The sequence below is a fragment of the Copidosoma floridanum genome, unplaced genomic scaffold (assembly GCF_036245765.1).
Source record: "Copidosoma floridanum isolate Cflo_tuat_1 unplaced genomic scaffold, Cflo_Japanese_pri ptg000035l, whole genome shotgun sequence".
Lineage (NCBI taxonomy): Eukaryota > Metazoa > Arthropoda > Insecta > Hymenoptera > Encyrtidae > Copidosoma > Copidosoma floridanum.
In genome coordinates, this window is record NW_028321912.1 from 428,045 (window position 1) to 450,059 (window position 22,015).

Here is a 22,015-nt window from a genome sequence, read left to right on the forward strand (position 1 = left end):
TGATGTTTCTTCAAGATATGAAATGTAGAGTCTGATTTTTGGAGCTATTTTATTTTTCCGTATGTATTTTAACACAAATTTATGAGAAACATAAAATTAAGAATTTTGAATATTACTAAAGTAATAGAAAATAAGTAGAAATAGTCGATTAATTGTAAGGCAGTTTCATGCTTCGAAAAAAAATTAGTATCCGTGTTTTTTATAAGAATAAAATTTAAAGTTAATGAGAGTATGAAAAGTAACATATATAAAAATTTAAGCCTTATTTTACCAAAATGTAATTTGTATAATTATGATTATACAAAAATAATTATTGTAATACACAAATTAGCTAATTACCACTAATAAGAGGCAGATTCTTTTTTTTTTTTTTTAATATATATTTTAACTGATTTTTCTCAAAGACACCATATTAAAAATTTTTAATATTACCTAAGTAAAAGAAAATAAGTAGAAATGGTGGATTACTTGTAAGACAATTTTGTACTTCAAAAAATGATTATTATCCGTAAGTTTAAGGGCCATAAAATTCTAAGATCGTGAGAATAAACAGGAAGTGTCAAGTTTTAAGTCTTAATTTATTTTAGTATTGCTAAGAATTCTAATTTTACATACATAAATTATATAATTGTATAGAAACAATTTTTGTGCTTCAAGTTTTAGCTTATTCACACTAATTAGAGTCTGATATGCAAAGTTTTTTGTTTTCCATGTATATTTTAACTGAAGTTGTACAAAATAAGTAGAAATACTCAATTAGTTGTAAGGCAGTCTCGTACGTCCAAAAATAATTGTCATTCGCAGTTCTTATACCAATAACATTTTAAGATGATAAGCGTATGTAAGAAATATCAAGTTTTATGATTCAAAAATTAGCTTATTTCCATTGATTAGAGTCTGATCTTTACAGCTATTTTATTTTAACTTACACATTACATTTATAATGATCGTTCTCAGAGACATGGAATTAAAATTGCCAAAAATCAGCTGATCACTATTAATCAGAGTGTGATTTTTGAACTATTTTATCTTTTCGTTTATATTTTAAGTGATGTTTTTTCATTAAGGGAAATGAAATTAGGAAATTTCGAACGTTACTGGAGTAATAGAGAGTAAGTAGAAATATTAAATTAATTGTAAGTAATTCTTGATGGTTGAACTTCGTGAGTACTGTATTTATGCACGACGTTCTCACGAAGTTCAACCATCGTGAGTACTGAACTATTTTTTTTATTTTTTTGTTTTATTCGTTTTTCAAGTTTTTGTTTAGTGAACTACATGAATGCAGTATTAACGTTTATAGAGCTTCGTTCTTTCAATGGGTCTGGCGACCCCCTTGTTACCTGAGAAATTGTGTTTTTATACTCGTCATGTTCAAAGAACTTCGTTCTTACCGTGGGTCCCATGACCCATTTATCCCCCCTGGTTTGTTGTTGTTTTTTTTTTATTTTGTTTTTTTATTTTTTTTTTTTAATTTCTTGTTTTATTTATTTTGTTTTTCATTTCTTGTTTTATTTTTTTTCATATTTCATTTTATTACATTTTTTTTATTTTTTTGTATTTCCTTTATTTAATTTCTTTCTTATTTTTATATTACAGTGCTCTACTGAGCGCGCGGTGGCTCAGTCGGCTAGGTCGTGGATTGGCACGCGGGACACCGTGGTTCGATTCCCGGCCAGTGCAGTGCGACTTTTTCGGGCAAGTACCTCTGCAAAGTTTCATATGTACTTTTTCACCACGCGAGGCTCCTCGAGGAGGGTTTAGGCGACCTTTTCGCAGCAAAAATTGCCTAATTTTCCCCTACCCCCCTCCCAGTAATGGGCGGCCTCCCATCCCTTTCCCAAGTGCTAAGTGCCCTTATTAAACGAGCCGGACGTAGAGCACTCTAATATAAAAAAAAAAGTGCTCTACTTACGTCCGGCTCCTTTGATAAGGGCACTACTATGGGCACTTAGTACTTGGGAGAAGGAAGGGAAGAGGGATGGGAGGCCTTCCATTACAGGAGGGGGTAGGGGTAAATAAGGCAATTTTTACTGCGAGAACGTCGCCTAAATCCTCCTCGAGGAGCATTGCGTGGTGAAAAAGTACATATGAAAAATCATAGAGGTACTTGCTCGAAAGTCGCACTGGCCGAGAAAATTTTCCACAAAATAACGTTTTCTAGTTAATAAAATAAAAACTACTTGTAACTAATTTTTTTTTTTCTGAGGTACACTTTTATTTACCTAGAATACACGAATAACATTAATAAAGGCTTGAGCATCAGGTAAAAGCTGAGAGGCACTGCCACAATCCAATTTCGCTTGGGCTGGGGCTCAGGAAGGATGAAAAGCTCGCGATCGATGTTGAACCAAGCAGTAGAAGTTCAAATCTTGCCCTTTGCGCGTATTTTAACACAGCCACATATTTTTTTTTATCCCGGACTTGATTAATGTTAACATGACTTTTTACTTTTACTTATTTGATTAATGTTTGTTAACTCAAATTTTAAAGGATCAGGAATAAATTTTTATTCAAAGAAAATGCACACTGAAGGATTTACTCTTGTATCGAATTTCTAAAAAATTTGTAATAACTCTAGCATGGCTGAAAAAAAATTTTGGTTCGTAATTAATACTGCCATACATATAGAAAAAGGATGAAAGTTCGAGAGGGGGTTAGTTCTACACGAGCTAGTTCGACCTCTTCAAAAATTTGTTAAGATATGCATATGAACGTTCAGAAGTGTGGAGATAGTTTGACGGCATCAGCGTACAATAACTAAATATGTAAAATGAAAGTACTATTACGTAAAACTAAACTTTTATGTCATCTTTAGCTGTTACTTTTCAAATTTTTATATAATTTTTTTATGCGAAATACCTATTGCTTTTATTTCGTGATTGTTGTAAAACAAATTGAATTTTTTTCTCAATCTACTTACTCTTCACAACTTTTGTCGACTCGCGAAATCAGCGACGCGTTAACGTAGATAAAACTTTTTCAAGTTTTTGCTGTTGAGGTACTGCTCTGCAAGTTTATTGTTGACTTGACAAAAGTAGCTTGATGAAAAAAATTTACCAAGTATAAAAGTTGCAAGTAGTTCTCATGGTATATTTGTATGTATTTTTTTTTTGATTTATCCTTAAAAACGTGCAGTCATTATCGGTAGCAAAGCATTGAATTACTGTAATTATCACTTGTCTCTTAAATATTTTATATTTAGTAGTTTTGTATCTAAAAACACTGTTCAGTAAGTACTATTCAACCAAAAAAGTTTTTTGTCAAATTTTGTTTTCCAAACTTGTAATTCTCTGCGATTTTTTATATCGAAATCCACAGGATGGTTTCGTTCGTTTAAAAAAATTTAATACTCCTGATTTTTTTTCTAGGTGTGAAAAGGAGTGTCAACTAACTATTACTTTATTTTTTTTCTTTACACAGATGGTTGAAAGCGTTAATACATCAATTCACTCTTTTATCTCTCGACTGAAACAAGTTTAAGTGAGAATTATAAAAGATTATCAAATAAAAAAGTCATCTGCATCATGAAGAACAAAAAATTGTAACGATTCTTCGTTTTCCAATTTTTTTATACGAAAGGGAAACGCATTTGTTTTTTTTTGTTTTTTTTTTAAAGTTATTTATTTCTCTAGAACTGGTGAAATAGCTCATAATATACAGATTAAGTTTTTTTTTAAGGAATGCCGTTACTCGTTAGTGTTATATATTGTGCTGACGATTCGAAATTCGAATCTAAAACAAATAAAATTCCCAAAAACAATCGTCCTCTTCTCTCCCAAAATCCTTGAAATTGTCATTCAAACCAAACAATGAAAAATATGTTTAAAACAAATTTTCAAAATCCATAACCACAGATCTGAAAGCCTGTACCTCAGAAAAGCCTTCCCACCAGACATATGAAGGTATACACCTCGTGCAAGCGCATCTCCGGATCGATACGCAGGTTCAGCCCTTCTTGGCTGTCCAGTCCTCGTCTTTTCCACTAGGTGTATGCATCGGCAGCAGGATTCATTTGATCCGCGCGCATGATAACCCGATACAGGATACATGCAGGTACTGTATTTACTGCAAAAATGCAGTGTAACATCTACAAAGGTATAAAATTAAAGGGATTAAAATTCGAATATTTACATGACATTCACAAACTAACTGTTGGGCGCACCTTCCAGTTGTTAATGCGAAATAATCGTCTAAATATTAAAAGTATAAATACAAATTAAACATAACTATTTGATGCTTTGTACACCCATTAATGACGAAGCCAATAAGCGTCTATTCTCAGGGGGAATATACTAATTAGTTTATTTGCTTCTTCATATCAATGATCGTATGGAAATTCAAATGTACGTGGATCATGTCTGATATCAAGTAATTGTAATGTATAGGTTCTTCTAGTTTCACTGCGATATTCAGCACGTGTTCAAATTAATAATTGAAGTAATGTGCACTTCATGTTTACGTCAACAATTTTTCATTATGTTAAAGAATTTTTAACTAATCAGACGAATAGTTCTTTGTACAGAAGGTATACTATATATATATAAGAAATAATGTGATACGATCATATAAGTCGAAAATAAAACAGTTTTTGAATTGTAGATAAAACTAGAATGTGGTGGGAGGCCTACGTGGACAACTAAGTTCTACTTACCCGTAATAGAGAAGTAATGGCAGATATATGATGGGGACACTTAAGGAATTCGATAAAATGAGGAAGCTAATACTAAATTGTTGAAAAAACTAAAATACTTATAGTAAGGTCAGAAAAAGTAAAAAGAATGTATGGACTAGGTCCTTGTTGGTAGCTAAAATAAGCTTCTTATGTCATGAAATTTATGAATGATGATAGATACTTAGCTCTTGAGAAGTCATGTCATTTTTAACATTTTTATCACAAGCTCTTTTTTATATGGTTTAAAATTGTCTTTCAGCAGTTGAAACTTTACCAACATTTTAAAAAAACTTTCAAAATGGCGTCAATATTGTATGATTCAACTACTATTTTTACCATAACTAATATTGTAAGCATAGATACGGATTTTTTTTCAAAAGCCCAAAACAGCAGCCACTTAGAATAGTCGATATCTTGAAAAATACTAATCTACTATTTTTCTGTAATGGAACAGTGTCTTAGTTGACGTAGAACGTCCCCCGCATACGCACACACGCTCACGTATTCTTGTCTCCGTTTTCTTCTTACGTGCTCCTTCAACAACCTATTCTTGTCATTCCTGTAATTAAATCTAACTTATACCTTTCACGTTAAGTCATTTGCTCGACCAATAAATAAGGAAAGTGAGATTAAAGTTGCCTTTGCGATAAGGAACAGGGGTGACATTTCTTGTGACGTCAAGCGCTAGTATTAGCTTTAGATCTATAAGTGGACGCTACGTTACAATGAATAAATAAATGGTAACGCACCTTCAAATTATGTCGTAGCCAACGATAGTGCTGGTGTGACGTTATGAAGTACCATCTTAGCGACATCTAGGTGATGGACAATGTTCTGTATGGATGACCAATCTATCTATAATCGGTTGTCCGGGCCGAATGCCAAATATTATTTACCATGACATTATTTAACAAAGCCATCAAAATAATCGTAACTACTACAAAGTCCTTTGACTCAGAATTTGTTGATGCCGTTCCTTGGGAAGAAGAAGGCCCTATTTCTGATTTTCCTTTAAAAAGGTCTCATTTCGGATTTGTTCTAAGAAACGTTATATTTTGGATTTGCACTAAGAAAGGTCTTATTTTAGATTTGCCCTAAAGAAGGTTCCATTTAAACCAGTGCTTAAAAAGAGCCTATTTCGGTCGAGCGTTCTGAGGAAGGGCATATTCAGCCTAATTCTTGTAATAAATAATATTTGAAGTATTGGGTTGAAATAGTTCCTTTCCTCGTGCTCGGCTGAAATGAGACTTTTCTTAGAGCAAATCCAAAATGGGACCTTTCTCACGGCAAATTCGAAATGGAACCATTTTTTAGGTCAAACCCGAAATGGGACTTTCCTTAGCCCAACTATACAATTGGGAAATGCGAAGTAAGACCTTTCTTATCGCAAATATACAATAGGGTCTTCTACCTCCCTCGACGATGTACAAAGAACTGTACACTGAACACTTGATGCTTTATTAATATGTTTGATTCAATTCTTATTTTCTGTACGACATGATATTAACTCAAAAAAGGCTGTGCATATGGTGAACACCAAATTTTTAAAAGAAACATGTAGATAGAACTATGTATGTGTATGTACTTGTATTGTTTACTTAATTATGTGTCAGCTTGCTTGGACACTACAGGAGATTTCATATACAAAATAAAGTACAAATCTAATCAAAACATATCCTAATATTAAATTTTACACAACTTTGGGCACCCCAAACTTTCTCTTAAAACTTTCTTTCCACTTAAAAGGACGCACTCCAAGTCTCAATTATTTGTCCATTATTAGACACAGGAATTATATTTACAATAAACCACACTTATGTACAGAAATAAACTTTAGTTACATAAATTAATTTTCACTGAACTTTCACAATTGACTGATACTTAATTCAAAAATATAAACTTTCACACTTATTGTCTCAACATTGTCCATGTATGTGCAAAATAATGTTACCATTTACTGGTTTATTATGTGACGTTATTTTTAAGAGCAAAGCTAAGTAAAGAAGACGACCAGAACACCGAGCTTAGCCTTCTTTTTAACGTCAGCTGAGTCTGCACATCATGAAAAAATGGACTTACTCGACGTGTACGAATTTTTAGGTTACATATTGCTATGGGGAAGATGAAAACTTTAGTTTTCGAACTCAATGTTTACATAAACCATGAGAAGACCCACGTTTGTATTATTATTTTAGAAATCCTATTACACATTTTAGGTCATTCGATGCATTACTTTTTGATAAAAGTATGACAAATCTTAGTTGAGATTTGTTAAAAAGTATTCTTACTAGAAAATAAAAAAATAAATTTTACAGTATTCAAGGTTGCCCCGCTGATTTACTACAATACAATTTTACTACGGAAAATTTTATTTGTAAAAACCTAGTTATTTAAGCATGGCTTATCGAAGCAAAGCTACGTTAAAAAAAAAGTCAATCTTTAGATAACGTTTGATTCCAAGTGGTTCTACACTATTTTTTTAGCCGACTTCAATGATTTTTACAGCTTTTTATCAAAGTCTAATCATTGTTGGTACATGTGGTCATGTTGAAAAAAAAAGTAAAACCAATACTCTGGTTAATCACGAATACATTTGGCTCTAAAATCTGACCAAGCAGCTAAAAATACTGCTAGGAATTACATGTGCATCAACAGTTTTAACTTTGTATTGTTAACTGCATCAACTACACGTTTCGGGAGCATTCGTGTACCCAAGTACTTAGATGGATAGCCTAAATTATCGTCATCATTAAATTTAAGAAACCGGGCATCCACATATATCATTTTCTTTTGTCTTTCGTAAGGTCAAGGTATGCATGAACACACACACGCGAAATTCTAGTCGGCGATACGAGAGGGAATTTTTTTTTCTAATCGCTTCGTGGCTTATGCACAAAGGGAGTGTTGGTTATCTGATAAATTTTTAATGGGATTCGCATTTAATGACCACTGATAACCACCGTCGATAAAAAAATTGTACCTTGAATTTTGAAAAACTTTCCGAAGGAAATACCTAAGTCGTTTATAATAAATATATTACTTGGCTGTAAGTGTGTGTGCGTGTAAGTGTGTGAGTGTGTGGGGGAGAACACCGATTACCTTCAGCTGCAGGGGCACGGGTCTCTCCTACGACGAGTGTTGGTCATAGATATTTGTACATTCGTACGTAGTTGTTCTTGTAACGCCCGACTGTAATAGGCAGCAACCTTCTCATACACAACTTCGCTGGTGACTCTCGTGGGATCGACAGAACGCATAGATTTTCGCCAAAAAGGTACCGATGTTACAATATTTAACACATTTTCTTCTTTTTTTCTCTTAACTGTGGTGTAATCGACATGAAAATTTTTCCTTTGTCCTAGGGTTAATTAGTACAGCACTAGGTTCCTTTATTTGCTGTGGTTTTTTATTCTATTACTTTTTGTTCTTTTAGTTGAAATGGCACAAGTGCCACATTCCTAACCATATCATAAATAATACTCACTGCCTATGACAAAGTGTTCACTGTGAAACGATAAATATTCACTATTTTTACCGAGTTGATGTGTCACTATCATATTAGTTGGAAAATTTATCGTTGGTACCACTCGAAACAATGTGCAAAGGGCTGTACAATTCTATTCATTCGGGTTGAGATTGTCTATTGAATTACTGATAAATATTTCGAATTTTCCATCGACTTGGTGCGATTACATGATACTTATTTTTCACCAGTGAAAATCTCGTTCACCTGCGCAATCGGTGAAATTCTCACTATTTCAATTTTAGAGGAATATGTTTGTAGTCTTGGCCACAAATACAGACATAAGTCTCACAATCAGATGCTCATAACCATGTCAAAGTATCAAAATGTTGGGTATTTGGTGGTACCATACGTACCCAAAAATCATTAGAACAACGGAAAAAAAAAAACTTACTGTTTTACCTTGAAGGCGATATGATTTTGTACTTGCCTACGTCAGCAATGTAGACACTTATCTTATTGCCCCGAGCACCGATGCCTTCATTATTTTACGCACTTTTTAAGTACTTCTGTTAATTTATATCACTTGCGATAGGGAGGCTAAAATATATCGCTCGGATTCATGAACCACGTACTCGAACACTCTTGAAAATAGAATGCTTTATTCACAGTGATTGATTAGGTTAATTATTTATCAATGCAATGTGAAAAAAATTTCAATGTTGGCTAAATCATTTCCATGTTGTTTCTTAGATCCTATTCACCTTCGGAAACATCAATTTGTACTGTAAAATTAATACTACAAGTTAGATATGAATTTCTACCTTACAATCGAGTAACTTGTGAGATCGGACCCATTTGAAAAGTATTTTAACAATATCCAATGTTAGCTTCGTTACACAATTAATCGTACCAAGATGCATGAGTTTAGGCAATTTGTAAATCCATTGTGTACTGATACGATGTATTGTACTTAATGTGTCAAGACGTTAAAAATGCATCTCTGGTTTCGAGCACCTCAACACTCTTGTTAACACGTGATAGTATTTTTCTCTTCTGTTTTCTTAATGTATCAGCTTTGTGCGTCTATTCATAATTTCATGTTGAAGTAACTTTGAAATTAATTGTCAATGATTATTAATATCATCGGGTTGTAGGTACTGTAGGAATCTTTTTCCTAATTTGATTGTTTTCAACGAATTCGTGGTCATACCCTATTAATAATAACAGTATAAGAATTGAATAACAATGACTGTCTTACATCAGTATAGGTATTATTGCAATGCCGCGAGCTAGCCTTGGTGTCAAATGATTTTTTGAAACAAGATATACTATCTTCTGAAATTTTGAAAATGTTTATACTGCTTGTAAATCTTTGATACGTTACAGTGCTTTTGATGTGTTGTTGATATAATTAAGTGATAACATTTTAGACACGATCGTTTCACCAGAGTAAAAACCTTGAACACGCCTTTTCCGATTTTTTTTTCCGATGATTTAATGAAGAATAGTCAAGCCCAACAGTTGACACTTTTATTTAATGTCACCTGATTGTATTACAGACTTTTTTCGGGCGATTACAGCAGTGCTGTAGTATTTTTCATTAATTTCTATATGTATATATGTTAAGGAAATTTACAAAAAATATCCCGATTTTGTCCCTGACTTAAGAATAAAAAACTTTTTTTGAGGCTCACCCTCGAGATAGAGTTCTTTTTGACTGCAATGTCATGTACCACAAGGAAAAACGGGATTTTTTTGTGACTTTCTGGACAAATCTCTTAACTCAATTTTTTTCAATATTAGGTGAAAGCCGAAAATCATATCGTTTTATTGTGTACTTATGTCGAAAGAAACTTTTGGAATGATTTGAGGTACTCATTTTTCGGAATAGGCACACAATCCAAAGAATTAACTGCCATGTTTTTAGCTCAATCAAATAATTGACTGTTGCCCCGGCCCAACCGAAAAAGTGATACCAAGAAATCGTCATTGCAGCGAAAGTTGGTAATTTCAAAATGCAGAAATTATGGGAGAATGTTGTATTTAGTAGTATTTTCACCATTTTAGAAGATACTTGATTTACGGCTGCTTGCTATAGCTCGTGTATACGGTATGCTACAGTATACGGTATGTGCGACTTGCATCATATTTGGACTATAAGAGTGAAAAAAAAAAATTAGTTGTAAGAACGTAGAATTTTCACCGCAATGTATAAGGATAGGAATGTATGATTTGATTTGATACAGATGGCGGTGGATACTCACAACTAGGACTCTGATGGTGCGATAGCCACGTATAAGATTTTCATGTAGGGATATGGATTGTACTAACGTTGGGATGCCGTAGGAAAACCTTTTGTCTATTACGTTTTTTTTCTCTCTGATTTCAATGGCATAAATGGCACATTCCTTTGGGTGAAAAATGGTGTTCACTGCTCATGGGAAGTAAGTAGGTATTTTAACGTCATCCAGGTGAAACGTATTTTCTAGTAAGCATTAAATACCTTTTTACCTCACGTTTTATTGGACTGCAAAAGCGTATATCACAAAAAAAATTATGTTTTCAGTTAATGACGCTGAATCTAGCAGCCAAAGTGTAGCAGAGGTACTATCAAATCCTAAATTCTACTTTGGGTACCTTTAAACTGAGATTATTTTATTACATTAGGAAGGTACCTGGTCTAGTCTTCAGTAGTTCTAGTTTCATTTTCATTTTTATCTGTACTTTTTTTTTTTAGCAACGTAATACACCACATTAATTTTTTACACACAATCGTCTGACTTTGTATGTTTTCGTTCATCCTAAGTTAAAATTAATTTTTTGGTATATTTGATAATGCACAAATTTTACTCAAAAATTAAAAAAATTAAAATAATCTAATGAAGTTACGTAAATTTAAAGTGAGAAAAATTTAGAAACCATCTGAATAAGTCATTTTTGTTTCCCACGTATGAAGGAGTCAATCATTTAAACATAGTTATAATTAATTTGCTTGATTTTATAAAAATGTGTTACTTTGCAAGACAGTAGTTTGCTAACCTAACATGTTGATCAAAATTGTTAAAAAAAATTTTTTTTAACAAAATACATAAAGTAACTGTTTTTCTTCGAAAAAAATTTTTCATGCGGTTTCTGGTCAACACACAGTCAATAATATTAAAGCTGGTATTTTTTTTTTTTCATCATACCTGCCACCGTTAACGAGATATGTACGAAATAATCTTGTTAATACAATTTTAACACTGTCAAATCATTTTTTATATTTTTTCGTTATTTTTTTAGCGTTCCCCAATATTTCAGTCAAATTTAGAGATACGTAGCAAAGAGTACCTGTTCTTTATTGACTATTATTTGAACAACTGTACATTTGTCAAATCATGTTAAAATGTGAATATTTACAGTTAAACTCGTCCTTCTTAATACCTATAGGTGCTGAAATTTCAACGTTTTTCGAGAAGTAAAAACTCCCCACCTATTACTTGGGAAAAAGACAACTTTTTGCTAAAGTTGACGGTATGCAAACAGCTTACAACAATTTGATCTGAAAATTTAGTTATCTTTCCAGGACCGCAAGACTGACAACATATCCGAATTTCAGCCCTGTAGCACTTCAAGAACGCGAGACATAAAATTTCCAAGTTTTGTAGAAAATCGTACTTTTTTTTACAAACTTCGAGCGCTTTGATGGTCCGACTTTGCTCTCCGAGAATTCATTTTCTTTTTATTTTAGTACGTATACTTACTGTATTAAAATTTTTTTCCTAGTAACTTTAATTTTTGCTGCAAACGCGGAAAACTGGCTCTGGTTTACCATTTATGTCAATTTTTTTACATCTTAACTGACTATATTTTGTTATAATTTTTATTGCAATTGATTCTTGGTAGTTGAATCTTGAATAAAAAATTTTTCACTGTAATAGAAATTTCATGGACCAAAGATTTAATTTTCCCTTACTAACAATGAATGTTACAAATATTAAAAAACTTATTAATATTAACTTTTTTCGACTTAATACGAACACCTTTACTATTATATGTCACTAGGGGAGATCATTGACATAATTGTTTTGTGATATAAGATCTACGTAAAACGGGAATCTTACAGCCGGAAAAAAGTTTTTTTTTTATTTTTTGAATATTTTGTTTTATTTATATATAATGACAATTATATGATTAAATGGCAAATTAAGGTAAGAAATTTTTTTTTTTTTGCAAAAACCACAACTTTTTTTTTGGTTATTTAAAATGAAACAATTTTCCTTAAATTAATTATGATATATTCATTTCAGATAACTAATTTCACCACCATCAGTAAAATGATAGATTGACAAATCGAATCCCTCGTTAAGTAATCAGTTTTTTAATTTACCGATTGAATGTTCTTGTCATTAACGCTTAAGTATTAAATTATCACAAAAACATTTATCTCGTAAAAAGTTTTGGATGTACGTTGCTATGTGTATTAATATTAATACTTAGGTTCCAAGAAATTCTGGTTCTATATTTTACGAAAATCTACTAAAGGGATACATCCCTCCCACGATACATTTTTCTCACTGCGTCACTTGATTATACAAACATACAAAACAAAAATTAGAGTCTGCGTTTTTATTTTACACGCATTCACAGCAGCAAAAAACTTCGCCTTGTTACAAATTGTGTACGTTTGTAACATTAGGACAACCTTGGACCGATGCAAGTGCGCCTGCGAAAAAAACTCGCGTGCATTACAAATAAAGGTATACCTTCATGTAAACTAAGAACATTCACACTATTTAGATGTGTGTGTATTGGGATTTTTTATACATACTAGGGGGGCTTAGCCCCCTTGCCCATACTGCGCGCCAACCCCTCATTTCCTGTTTAAAATTAATTAGTAAAATTAAAAAGTTTCTCTTTATTTTTACAATCTTTTATCAAAAAGTAATCTCATCTAAAATAGTGACGCGATGAATTGCAAGATGAAATATTAAAACATGATAATATTTATAATTTTAGCAATACTTTTGACAAACTAATTGTTCATTATAAGATTTTTCCCCCTCCACGTGCCATCACCATCAAGAAAGAGTTGTATAAAATAAATTAAAAATATTATAGGTACGATATAAAAAAATTCAAACGTAATGTAATTCGATATATCTTCACGTAAACTAAGAACATTCACACAATTTGGATGTGTGTGTGTATTGGGATTTTTTATACATACTAGGGGGGCTTAGCCCTCTTGCCCACGCCGCGCGCCAACCCCTCATTTCCAGTTTAAAATTAATTAGTAAAATTAAAAAGTTTCTCTTTATTTTTACAATCTTTTATCAAAAAGTAATCTCATCTAAAATAGTGACGCGTTGAATTTCAAGATTAAATATTAAAACATGATAATATTTATAATTTTAGCAATACTTTTGACAAACTAATTATTTGTTATAAGGCTTTGCCCCCTCCACGTGCCATCACCATCAACAAAGATTTGTATGAAATAAATTAAACATATTATAGGTACAATATAAATAAATTCAAACATAATGTAATTCGATATGCTATTGAGACTTTCCACCTCGTAAATTATCTTCGTTTGGAAAATTTTTATTGATAACCAAATTGATTGTTATTTAGTCAGAAACTGATGAATTAGAAGAAACAAATATTGAAGTTGTTGTACAGTGAAGGTGAGGTGTCGACAAAAATAATAAGTGTCTGAGAAAAATTTTAATATTGTAATAAGGGGCCGGGGATCAGCCCCTCTTGTCCCTTTTATAAAGTTATCTCACAAAAAATAATTTAGGGGGTGCGGAGGGGCTGTGGGTGTAAGTATTTAAAAGTATTTAAGGACCCTATCATAAAGTATCTTTACAATACATTCTAAATTTTTGTCGAAAGATGTGGGGAAGGGCTGTATGGGAGGCAAACTCCATATGTACCCTTCTTTAACATATTTTCATTAAAACAGGATTATTATAACATTTTCTGTTGAGGGGAGATGTGGGGGTCTGTGGAGGAACCACTTGGGAAGGGGGATGTGTGGACAGCCCCACCAAAATAACTATATAATATAGGATATATATATATATATATATATATATATATAATTAGTACGTTACATTACATGAAAAATCGAAAATAACACACCTCCCGACAAACTATATAAATATTAAGTATCATCTTTTTCATATACACATTGATACATTGTAGTGTTCATAAACAGTTCAGAAAACATTACAGGTAAAGTGAAGAAGATCAAAATGCTATAAATTATACAAAATTAAAAAAAACTCATTTTTTGCGTAGGAAATACGACTGGTGCAATTTTTACGAGAGAAAGCATGATGGTATGATAAATGTTGCAAATTATTTACAAACTCATAAAAATTTATTCAAGTACATATAAAGTATTTTGATGTTAAATTTGTTTTTGTTTTGAAAATAAAAGAGTAATTGTAATTTTTTTTTAAATATTTGTCTAGTCTTGTACATATTTTGACATTTTCTTTCATTATTTTTACTGCTTATTAAGTTCCTTTAAAATTAATATAAACAAATTATGCTGTAATTGATCTTATTAGTCCATTCTTTATTTTTTTCTGCCTCTTGGCCTTACCACACGTATTGTGTTCTATGCTATCTTCTGTTTAATTACAGATTCTACAGTGTAACGTTTCGAAACCTTTATTTGTCATCATGTTTTCGAATCTCTGCCTGGACCATTGGTCTATTAAGTCCTCTTTTCTTTGTCCCAATATTTTTATCTCTCTAGATTAAAAAAAAAAATTATGTTTTTGAAGTTGAAGCATGTGTTAATTTTTTTTGATTTCACATTAACACTTTTTCTATTACTTGTTATAGAGTTAAAAAAATGTTTATTAAATTTGATAACTATGTATCTGCAGAAGCAAATTTCATAGAAATTGGATTGTTGTACCTCTAAATTTAGAGTTTTATTAATAGTTTGTATTTATCTGTACAATAAATTAAGACATGGTTATCAAGAATTGATTTTTTTTATTATTAATGATTAATTTTATTATACACAAACATTAGTAATTTTGTGTGTTTTGCTTTTATTATTTATTTTAGTATAAAAATATTTACACTGCTGAATCAGAAAAAAATGTTAGAACAAATAAAGGTTGGAGCAAGGTCTCAAAATTCCGATTTCTTCTGTTGAAGTCCAGCATTGTACCAGCTCACATCAAACGGTCCATGAGAGAGAATGATAAAAACTTGTACATTTAATCCATTTCTAATAGTTTTAAAATGAATAACAGTATTGCAACATTTGTACAAAACAATAATAAGTATTGTTAAGAGATTTTGAAAATTATATGTTTAATTACTAATAATGCAAAAATTTACATATATTAATTTATGAAGATATGAAAATTTGTATAATTTAATAAAGTTAGATTAAATTGTACATAAATGTTTTTTTGTGTCTTAATATTTTTAAGACACCAGTTATTGGCTTACACGTATTCAAACTCAAGGACATAAGTTTTAATTTAAATATTAATTGTTTTTACGAATGTTCTTGTATTTAAATATTTTGGAACAGCAATACTCTCATTTTAAAAGATTTAAAATATTTAAGAAATGTTTATCTCTTATTTATTATAATAATTTTATCATATTTTATCATATTTTAACTAAAATTTAATACATCAACGTTCTAAAAAATTAAAAGTTTGCATTTTAAAACAATACAAAAAATGTATCAGAATCATGTTATTTGTACTTAGTGATTAAAAATTTAACACACTTGCTGAAATTTAATAAATGAAGTACTTATAAATTTGATGTTTTTTGTGTCTTATTAGAATTTTACTTAAAAAAATTATAAAATTTAATATAAATTGTTATTAGAAATGTTAAATTTTGGAATTTTTTTAACAGTATGTGGGTTTACAGTTACATGATTTCATTAGATGTAATAAGCTTCTCTATAAAATTTATAATATTCTACAATAAATTGTTTTAAGTAATCATGAAACTGAAGGCACAAGTGTCTCTTAAATATTAAATTTAAGAATTTTCACAGGGGAGATCTTTCATGGGATTATCTTCTGATTTGAAATCTATGTAAGATTGAATGTTTCAACAGAAAAAAACGATTTTTTAAAATATTTTGTAGATTTTCTTTGATGCATGATTCATATAAATTTGTCATAAAAATTAAAGAAATTAGAAAAAAAAATTTTTTTTATTCTCAAAATTTTTTGGCATGAGATTCCCATGCAGTTTTTGAATATTTTTTAATCCTTCAAGATCCTGACAGTAACTTTTATTTTATTGAAATAAAAAAATTGTGTAATCTCGAGATCCAAAATTATTCTGAACCGTACAACAAATTAAAAAAAAAAAAAAAAATTCGACAATATCGCACATTTGAAATCGGTTTTTATTTACAAAGTTTTATGCACTAGCAAAACATTATAACAAACGTATAAACATATACGTCAATTTCGAGAATCTATACATATAAAACTTAGGAGTACCAACGAAAAAAAAAAAAAAAAAAAAAAAAAAAAACGAGCAGAACAGTTTCAAGTTAAAAGAGTGACGGTCGCGAGTACGTACCAGCCGTAATCGCAACGGTCCTATTCCGTCTATTTCAGTATTTCCTCATGTCCTGAAAACACACGTACATACCTATGGCCTTTGTATGTATATATTTTATTAGTAGAGAGATCAAAAAAGGGAGAAGCCAGCAGCATCTCGCATCAGCAGCATCGTAGTAACGGAGGGGAGGGGACGAAAGAGAGAGAAGAGGGGGAGAGCATATAATACGCCTATAGGCCCGAGAGAGCAACGGGAGGTTATGCGAAAAAATGTTTTCGGCACGCGTAGTAGTTCCTCACTTCGTACCTATATAACGTGAACACACACATATGTATATAGTTACACACGCACGCAAGAGAGGAGAGGACGGCGCAACACGGCGCAGAGAGAGAGAGAGAGATAGCCTCGCGAGCGTGAACCCTGAAGGGTTTTACAGTTAAGTTAGACTGCAATGTGGCACATTTGCAGAAGCACCGAGGACGACGGGCTGCTGCTGACGCTGGTGCTGTCTAACTCTGACAGTGCATAAGTAGTGTGTATAGTTCTTGTTATTCATTAATTGCCTATACTTACACTTGCTGGGCCAGTGTTTTTTTTTGTTCGTAACACCATGTATCATTATTATTAATAGTAAGCAGTTGTTTGGGTATTCTCTCGTGCAAGTTGCGTCGTCGTCGATGTGATTACAACTACGAGTTGGTGCAGTGTTTCCGTGTGTGCGTAATGTGTGATTGTGTCAATAAATGCATGCACATACGCCCGTTTTTTTTTCCATCACTCTTTCAATATCATCGCGAGTGAAGTGAACGTGTGGTGTACATATTAGGTGTTTGATTACACACACACACACGCGCGTGCACTCACACACACCGAAAGAGAGCGATCATCATCATCATCATCTGTGTACGAAATATCTGTAGCAGTAGGCAAGCAAAAAAGTGTGAAAATAAGAAAGAAAAGGAAAATAAAAAAAGATACGCATCATCTCGCGAAAGAATAGAGGCGGTGTGGAGGCGAAAGAGGAAGAGAAGACGAAGGTACGCGCTGTTGCACGCTGCACGACGAGACGACGACGGCGACGACGTATATGTGCGCATACGTCCGTGTATTTAGGTAAAGTGCAGCAGCTAAACCTTTTTTTTTATTTTGTTTTCTTTTATCAATCGATTAACCTCCGTGCACGAGTCTTGGGGGGGTGTAGGGGGGGGGGCACAAGTACGTTTCGAAGAATACGAATCAGCTTCCGCGACATATCAGATCGGAGGGCTGTAAATATAGGTGTACACATTATCTGCCCACATTCGCATCCATGTTAAAACACAAACTAGAAAATGAGCAGATATCTACACTAGAGAAAGAGAGAGACGGAGAGTATATCAAAAGAACGGGGAGCGTCCTCCTCTCCTTTTTTCTCTCAATAAAATTTCTCTCCCTTGCAGTACACGCGTATGTATATAGGTATAACGATGTGCGTGCAGGCTGGCTGCTCCGATCTGCCCTGCTGTAAAACACACGAATAATATACCTATAGCAGTCCTCGTTTTGTTATTTTGTCCCCTTCCGCATCGCTCGTCGTACGTACCCTCCTCTCTTCCCTTGCTCTCCCTCCCCTATGTGTATAGGTACAGACGGTACGTTACTTCCATACGCAAAAATATATCTATATACCTACAAGTACACGAGTCGTCGGAGGGGAGGCTTCTTGCATCACATATTATCATTTTGGATACAAAATAAAATTTAAAAAATACATCTCGTGCACACCTATACGCATATACGATGCACTTGGAGTGACTTACATTTTCGTTCCCTTGATTGTTGCTGATGCGATATACATACTTTGCTTATGTTATTTATTTATTTATTTTTTTTTTTTCGCTTGTGATACTTTATAGGTTGTGTGTGCCATATACCATGTATATACGCGTCGAGGAGGAGGAGGAGAAAAATTTTTGGAATGCGAGCGCGTCCTTGGCTCTTGGGTACATACGAATCTTACATGAATTCTCGCTCCGATAATCTTTCGCATCAAGACTTGTAATGTTTGTCTTTACATCAATGCGGATAAATATACTTGGAAATCTTACACACACCTTCTTAGTAAAGTGCAGTTTACGATTATATACCTACACAATAAAAAAAAGGAAAAAAAAAAAGAAGCAAAGGTCTGCTATACGCTCGACCGACGTGGGGCACTAGTGAAGTTACAGTTACAGTTAGCCGAGAGAGGCACGTGTGTCTGTGTGTCTGTGTGTGTGTGTGTGTGTCTGTGTGTTTGTAGTTGTAGTAGGTTTCCTGTATATATGTATATACACAGAGCTCCGTATGTTCCGTCCTTCCCTCTCTCTCTCTCTCTCTGCGCGCTTAGTACTGTGCTTCTGCTGGTACTAGAAACCGTTTTTCTGTATAACTGGTATTTTTTTCTTTCTTTTTTTATTTTTGTTTATTTGTTCGTGTGTTTGTCCAATTGTTGTGCTCAAAAGAATAAGTATATCGCCATGAGTGCTAACTGTGTGCTTCAACAAGTGAGTGTAAACAACAGCAGTTGCACGATATAGGTAGGACAGATAGGTGTAGAAAAGGACAGGAATAAGAGAGAAAAACTATAAATAGAAAACGAGAAATAGAGAGTACTTAATCGCTAAAAAAATATGCTTCACGTACAAGTAATTCGAACTAAAAAATAAATAAATAATAACAATTGAGTTAACTATACAAATAATTGAGTGAACACGAGATACTAAAGCCTTGAAACTTTCGATTGATTGCAGGGTCGGGATTGGAGATAAACAAGATGGACCAGCAGTACTGTCTGCGCTGGAACAACCATCCGGCCAACCTAACTGACGTCCTGAGTTCGCTGTTGGCGCGCGAGGCCCTCTGCGACGTGACCCTCGCTTGCGACGGTGAGACCTTCAAGGCCCACCAGACGATACTGTCAGCCTGCAGTCCCTACTTCGAGAACATCTTTCTGCAAAACATTCATCCCCACCCGATCATCTTTCTCAAAGATGTCAACGATACGGAGATGAAGGCATTGTTGCACTTTATGTACAAGGGCGAGGTCAACGTCAGTCAGCACCTGCTGCCCATGTTCCTCAAGACCGCCGAGGCTCTGCAGATCCGAGGCCTGACGGACAACAGTGTCAATAACAAGCCCGACGAGAAGAGCCCAAGCCCTGAACCCGCGGTCCAGGCTAACATCAGGCATTCAGAATCGCCTAGCGTACACAGCCATCCTGAAAAGAGGAAACGAAAAATCTCAGGGAACTACGATGTTACGCTTTCGGGACCACCCAGCGAAAGATTCCTCTCTGATTCTCAGGTGAGGAGCTCTTTTTTACTGTTTTGTGTTGCCCCAAGTTTTGTCCTTTGAAGTACATTTACATTTGCCAACTGATTGAAAACATTGTTTAGTTGGATAATCTTATGAGACACAACTTTTATTCTCATGACAAAAACGTTTGATTACCCAAATGTCATTTACTTAGCTTGTTTGACCATGTGTTTTTTGCTAATCGTACTTTTTGAAGAAACACTCTGACACATTATAATAGCAAATATTATTTTTCCTGTAATAAGCAGATAGTATTTTTTACTATAATTTTCAGTGCACTATGATTTTCAATACCATAGAACTGTTATTCAATAGTCAGCTAGTTGATTTGTTTGGAAATTTTTCTGTACATTGGTGCTTCACACAGTAGTTTCATGTACAAGCTTTGTACAATTACTTAGTACATGGAAATATTTCCATGCAATCAACTTCCAGTAAAATACTTGCTTGCTTATACATCTGATTCACACATTTATTTACTTATTATTAATCAACGTGCCAAAGGACCAATTGAATAAAATAAGGTGTGTGTTCTTGTGGGAGCCACACAGGTGTAAAATTATATAATATAATGCGCTTAATAACTAAAAACTGAATGAACCCTGAGATAACAATATGGAGTACAACAGAAAAACTTGATTTTCATAAACTTAATCTAATCAATTTGATACTGGCATTAGCAGTAAACTCAGTGCAAAGTTTAATTAAAGCTAGTAATAAGTATTTTGCACAATGCTTAGGTATGATATGATGTCACATTGATGTATGTAACTGTTTCATGGATGTCTACTCAACATTTTTTTGCTTACTTTTAATGTATGATTAATAGTGGATATGATTGTCCAGGAATGCAAATATTACTGCAAGGAATTGTTATTGCAATACTTGTCTGTATGCTCCATCTGAGTCATTATTCCTAAAACTTTCACTCGTGAGCTTTGACCTGATTCTCTTGTACCTCTTTCTCCCAAGTCATCAATACACATTTTTCAAATACCTTTCTGTTTCTGCAAGCTTTTTTATTTACTTTTTACACACACACACACACACACACACACACACACACACACACACACGTTTTTCTCAGAAACATAAAAAATTATTGTAAACACTTGTTCTTTTTACAACCTTATTTTGTTTGCAACTTTCAAACATTAGATGGAAAAATAAAAAGTTTTAGTCTTATTAGAGAACCGTTTTATTATCCAAGTGTCATTTACTTTAGCTGGTTACCATGTGTTTTTTTGCTAATCGTACCTGTTAAAGAAACACTCTGTAACAACTTTTACACATTATTATAGCATATATTATTTTTTCTCTAATAAGCAGATATGTAATGTTTTACTACAATATTCAATGCATTATGATTTTCAATACCAATGAACGGTTAATAAAATTATCGTTTGTTTATACACATGTTTCATGTATTTATTTATTATTACACAGTTGGCTATAGGCCATAAAATTGAACAAAATAAGGTGCGTGTTCCACTAGGAGCCACGCAGTTGTAAAATTATACAAATTGTTCTTAATAATTAAAAACTAAGTGTACTTTGAGATAACGATATGGAGTAGAGTAGAGAAACTTGATTTTTATAAACTTAATCTAATCAATTTGATACTGGCATTAGCAGTAAATTCAGTGCAAAGTTTAATTAAAACTACTTATAAATATTTTGCGCAATGTTGAGATATGATATGACATGATGTGTACAACTGTTTCACGGATTCTATGATAAACATTACATATGATTGTCCAAGAATGCAAATAATACTGCAAAAAATGGTTATTGTAATACTTGTCTGCACGTCTCATCTGAGACATTAGTTCTAAAATTTTTACTCATACACATAAGCTTTGGCCTAATTTTCTTGTGCCTCCCGATTGGAAAAAGATTACGGCTGCCATAGAGAAATATATGGCCCGTTTACTACTTGCCCTATAAAAGTCTTGGACCGTATGGTTTGTGTTACCAAGCA

At 32.9% G+C, this 22,015-nt stretch overlaps 1 protein-coding gene across 3 annotated transcripts in view; it reads left to right on the forward strand.

Moving 5' to 3' along the window:
* The window catches only part of LOC106640888 (uncharacterized), a 176,973-nt gene that overhangs the window by 92,733 nt on the left and 62,225 nt on the right, over positions 1–22,015 (forward strand). For all 3 annotated transcript variants that reach the window (XR_016293430.1, XM_089597680.1, XM_089597679.1), the window contains one exon: positions 19,469–20,022. Coding sequence is in view for 2 of the 3 variants with exons in the window: in XM_089597680.1 (XP_089453806.1) it covers positions 19,469–20,022 (554 nt within the window). In the remaining variant the exon portion in view is untranslated. The remainder of the gene's footprint in view (positions 1–19,468; positions 20,023–22,015) is intronic.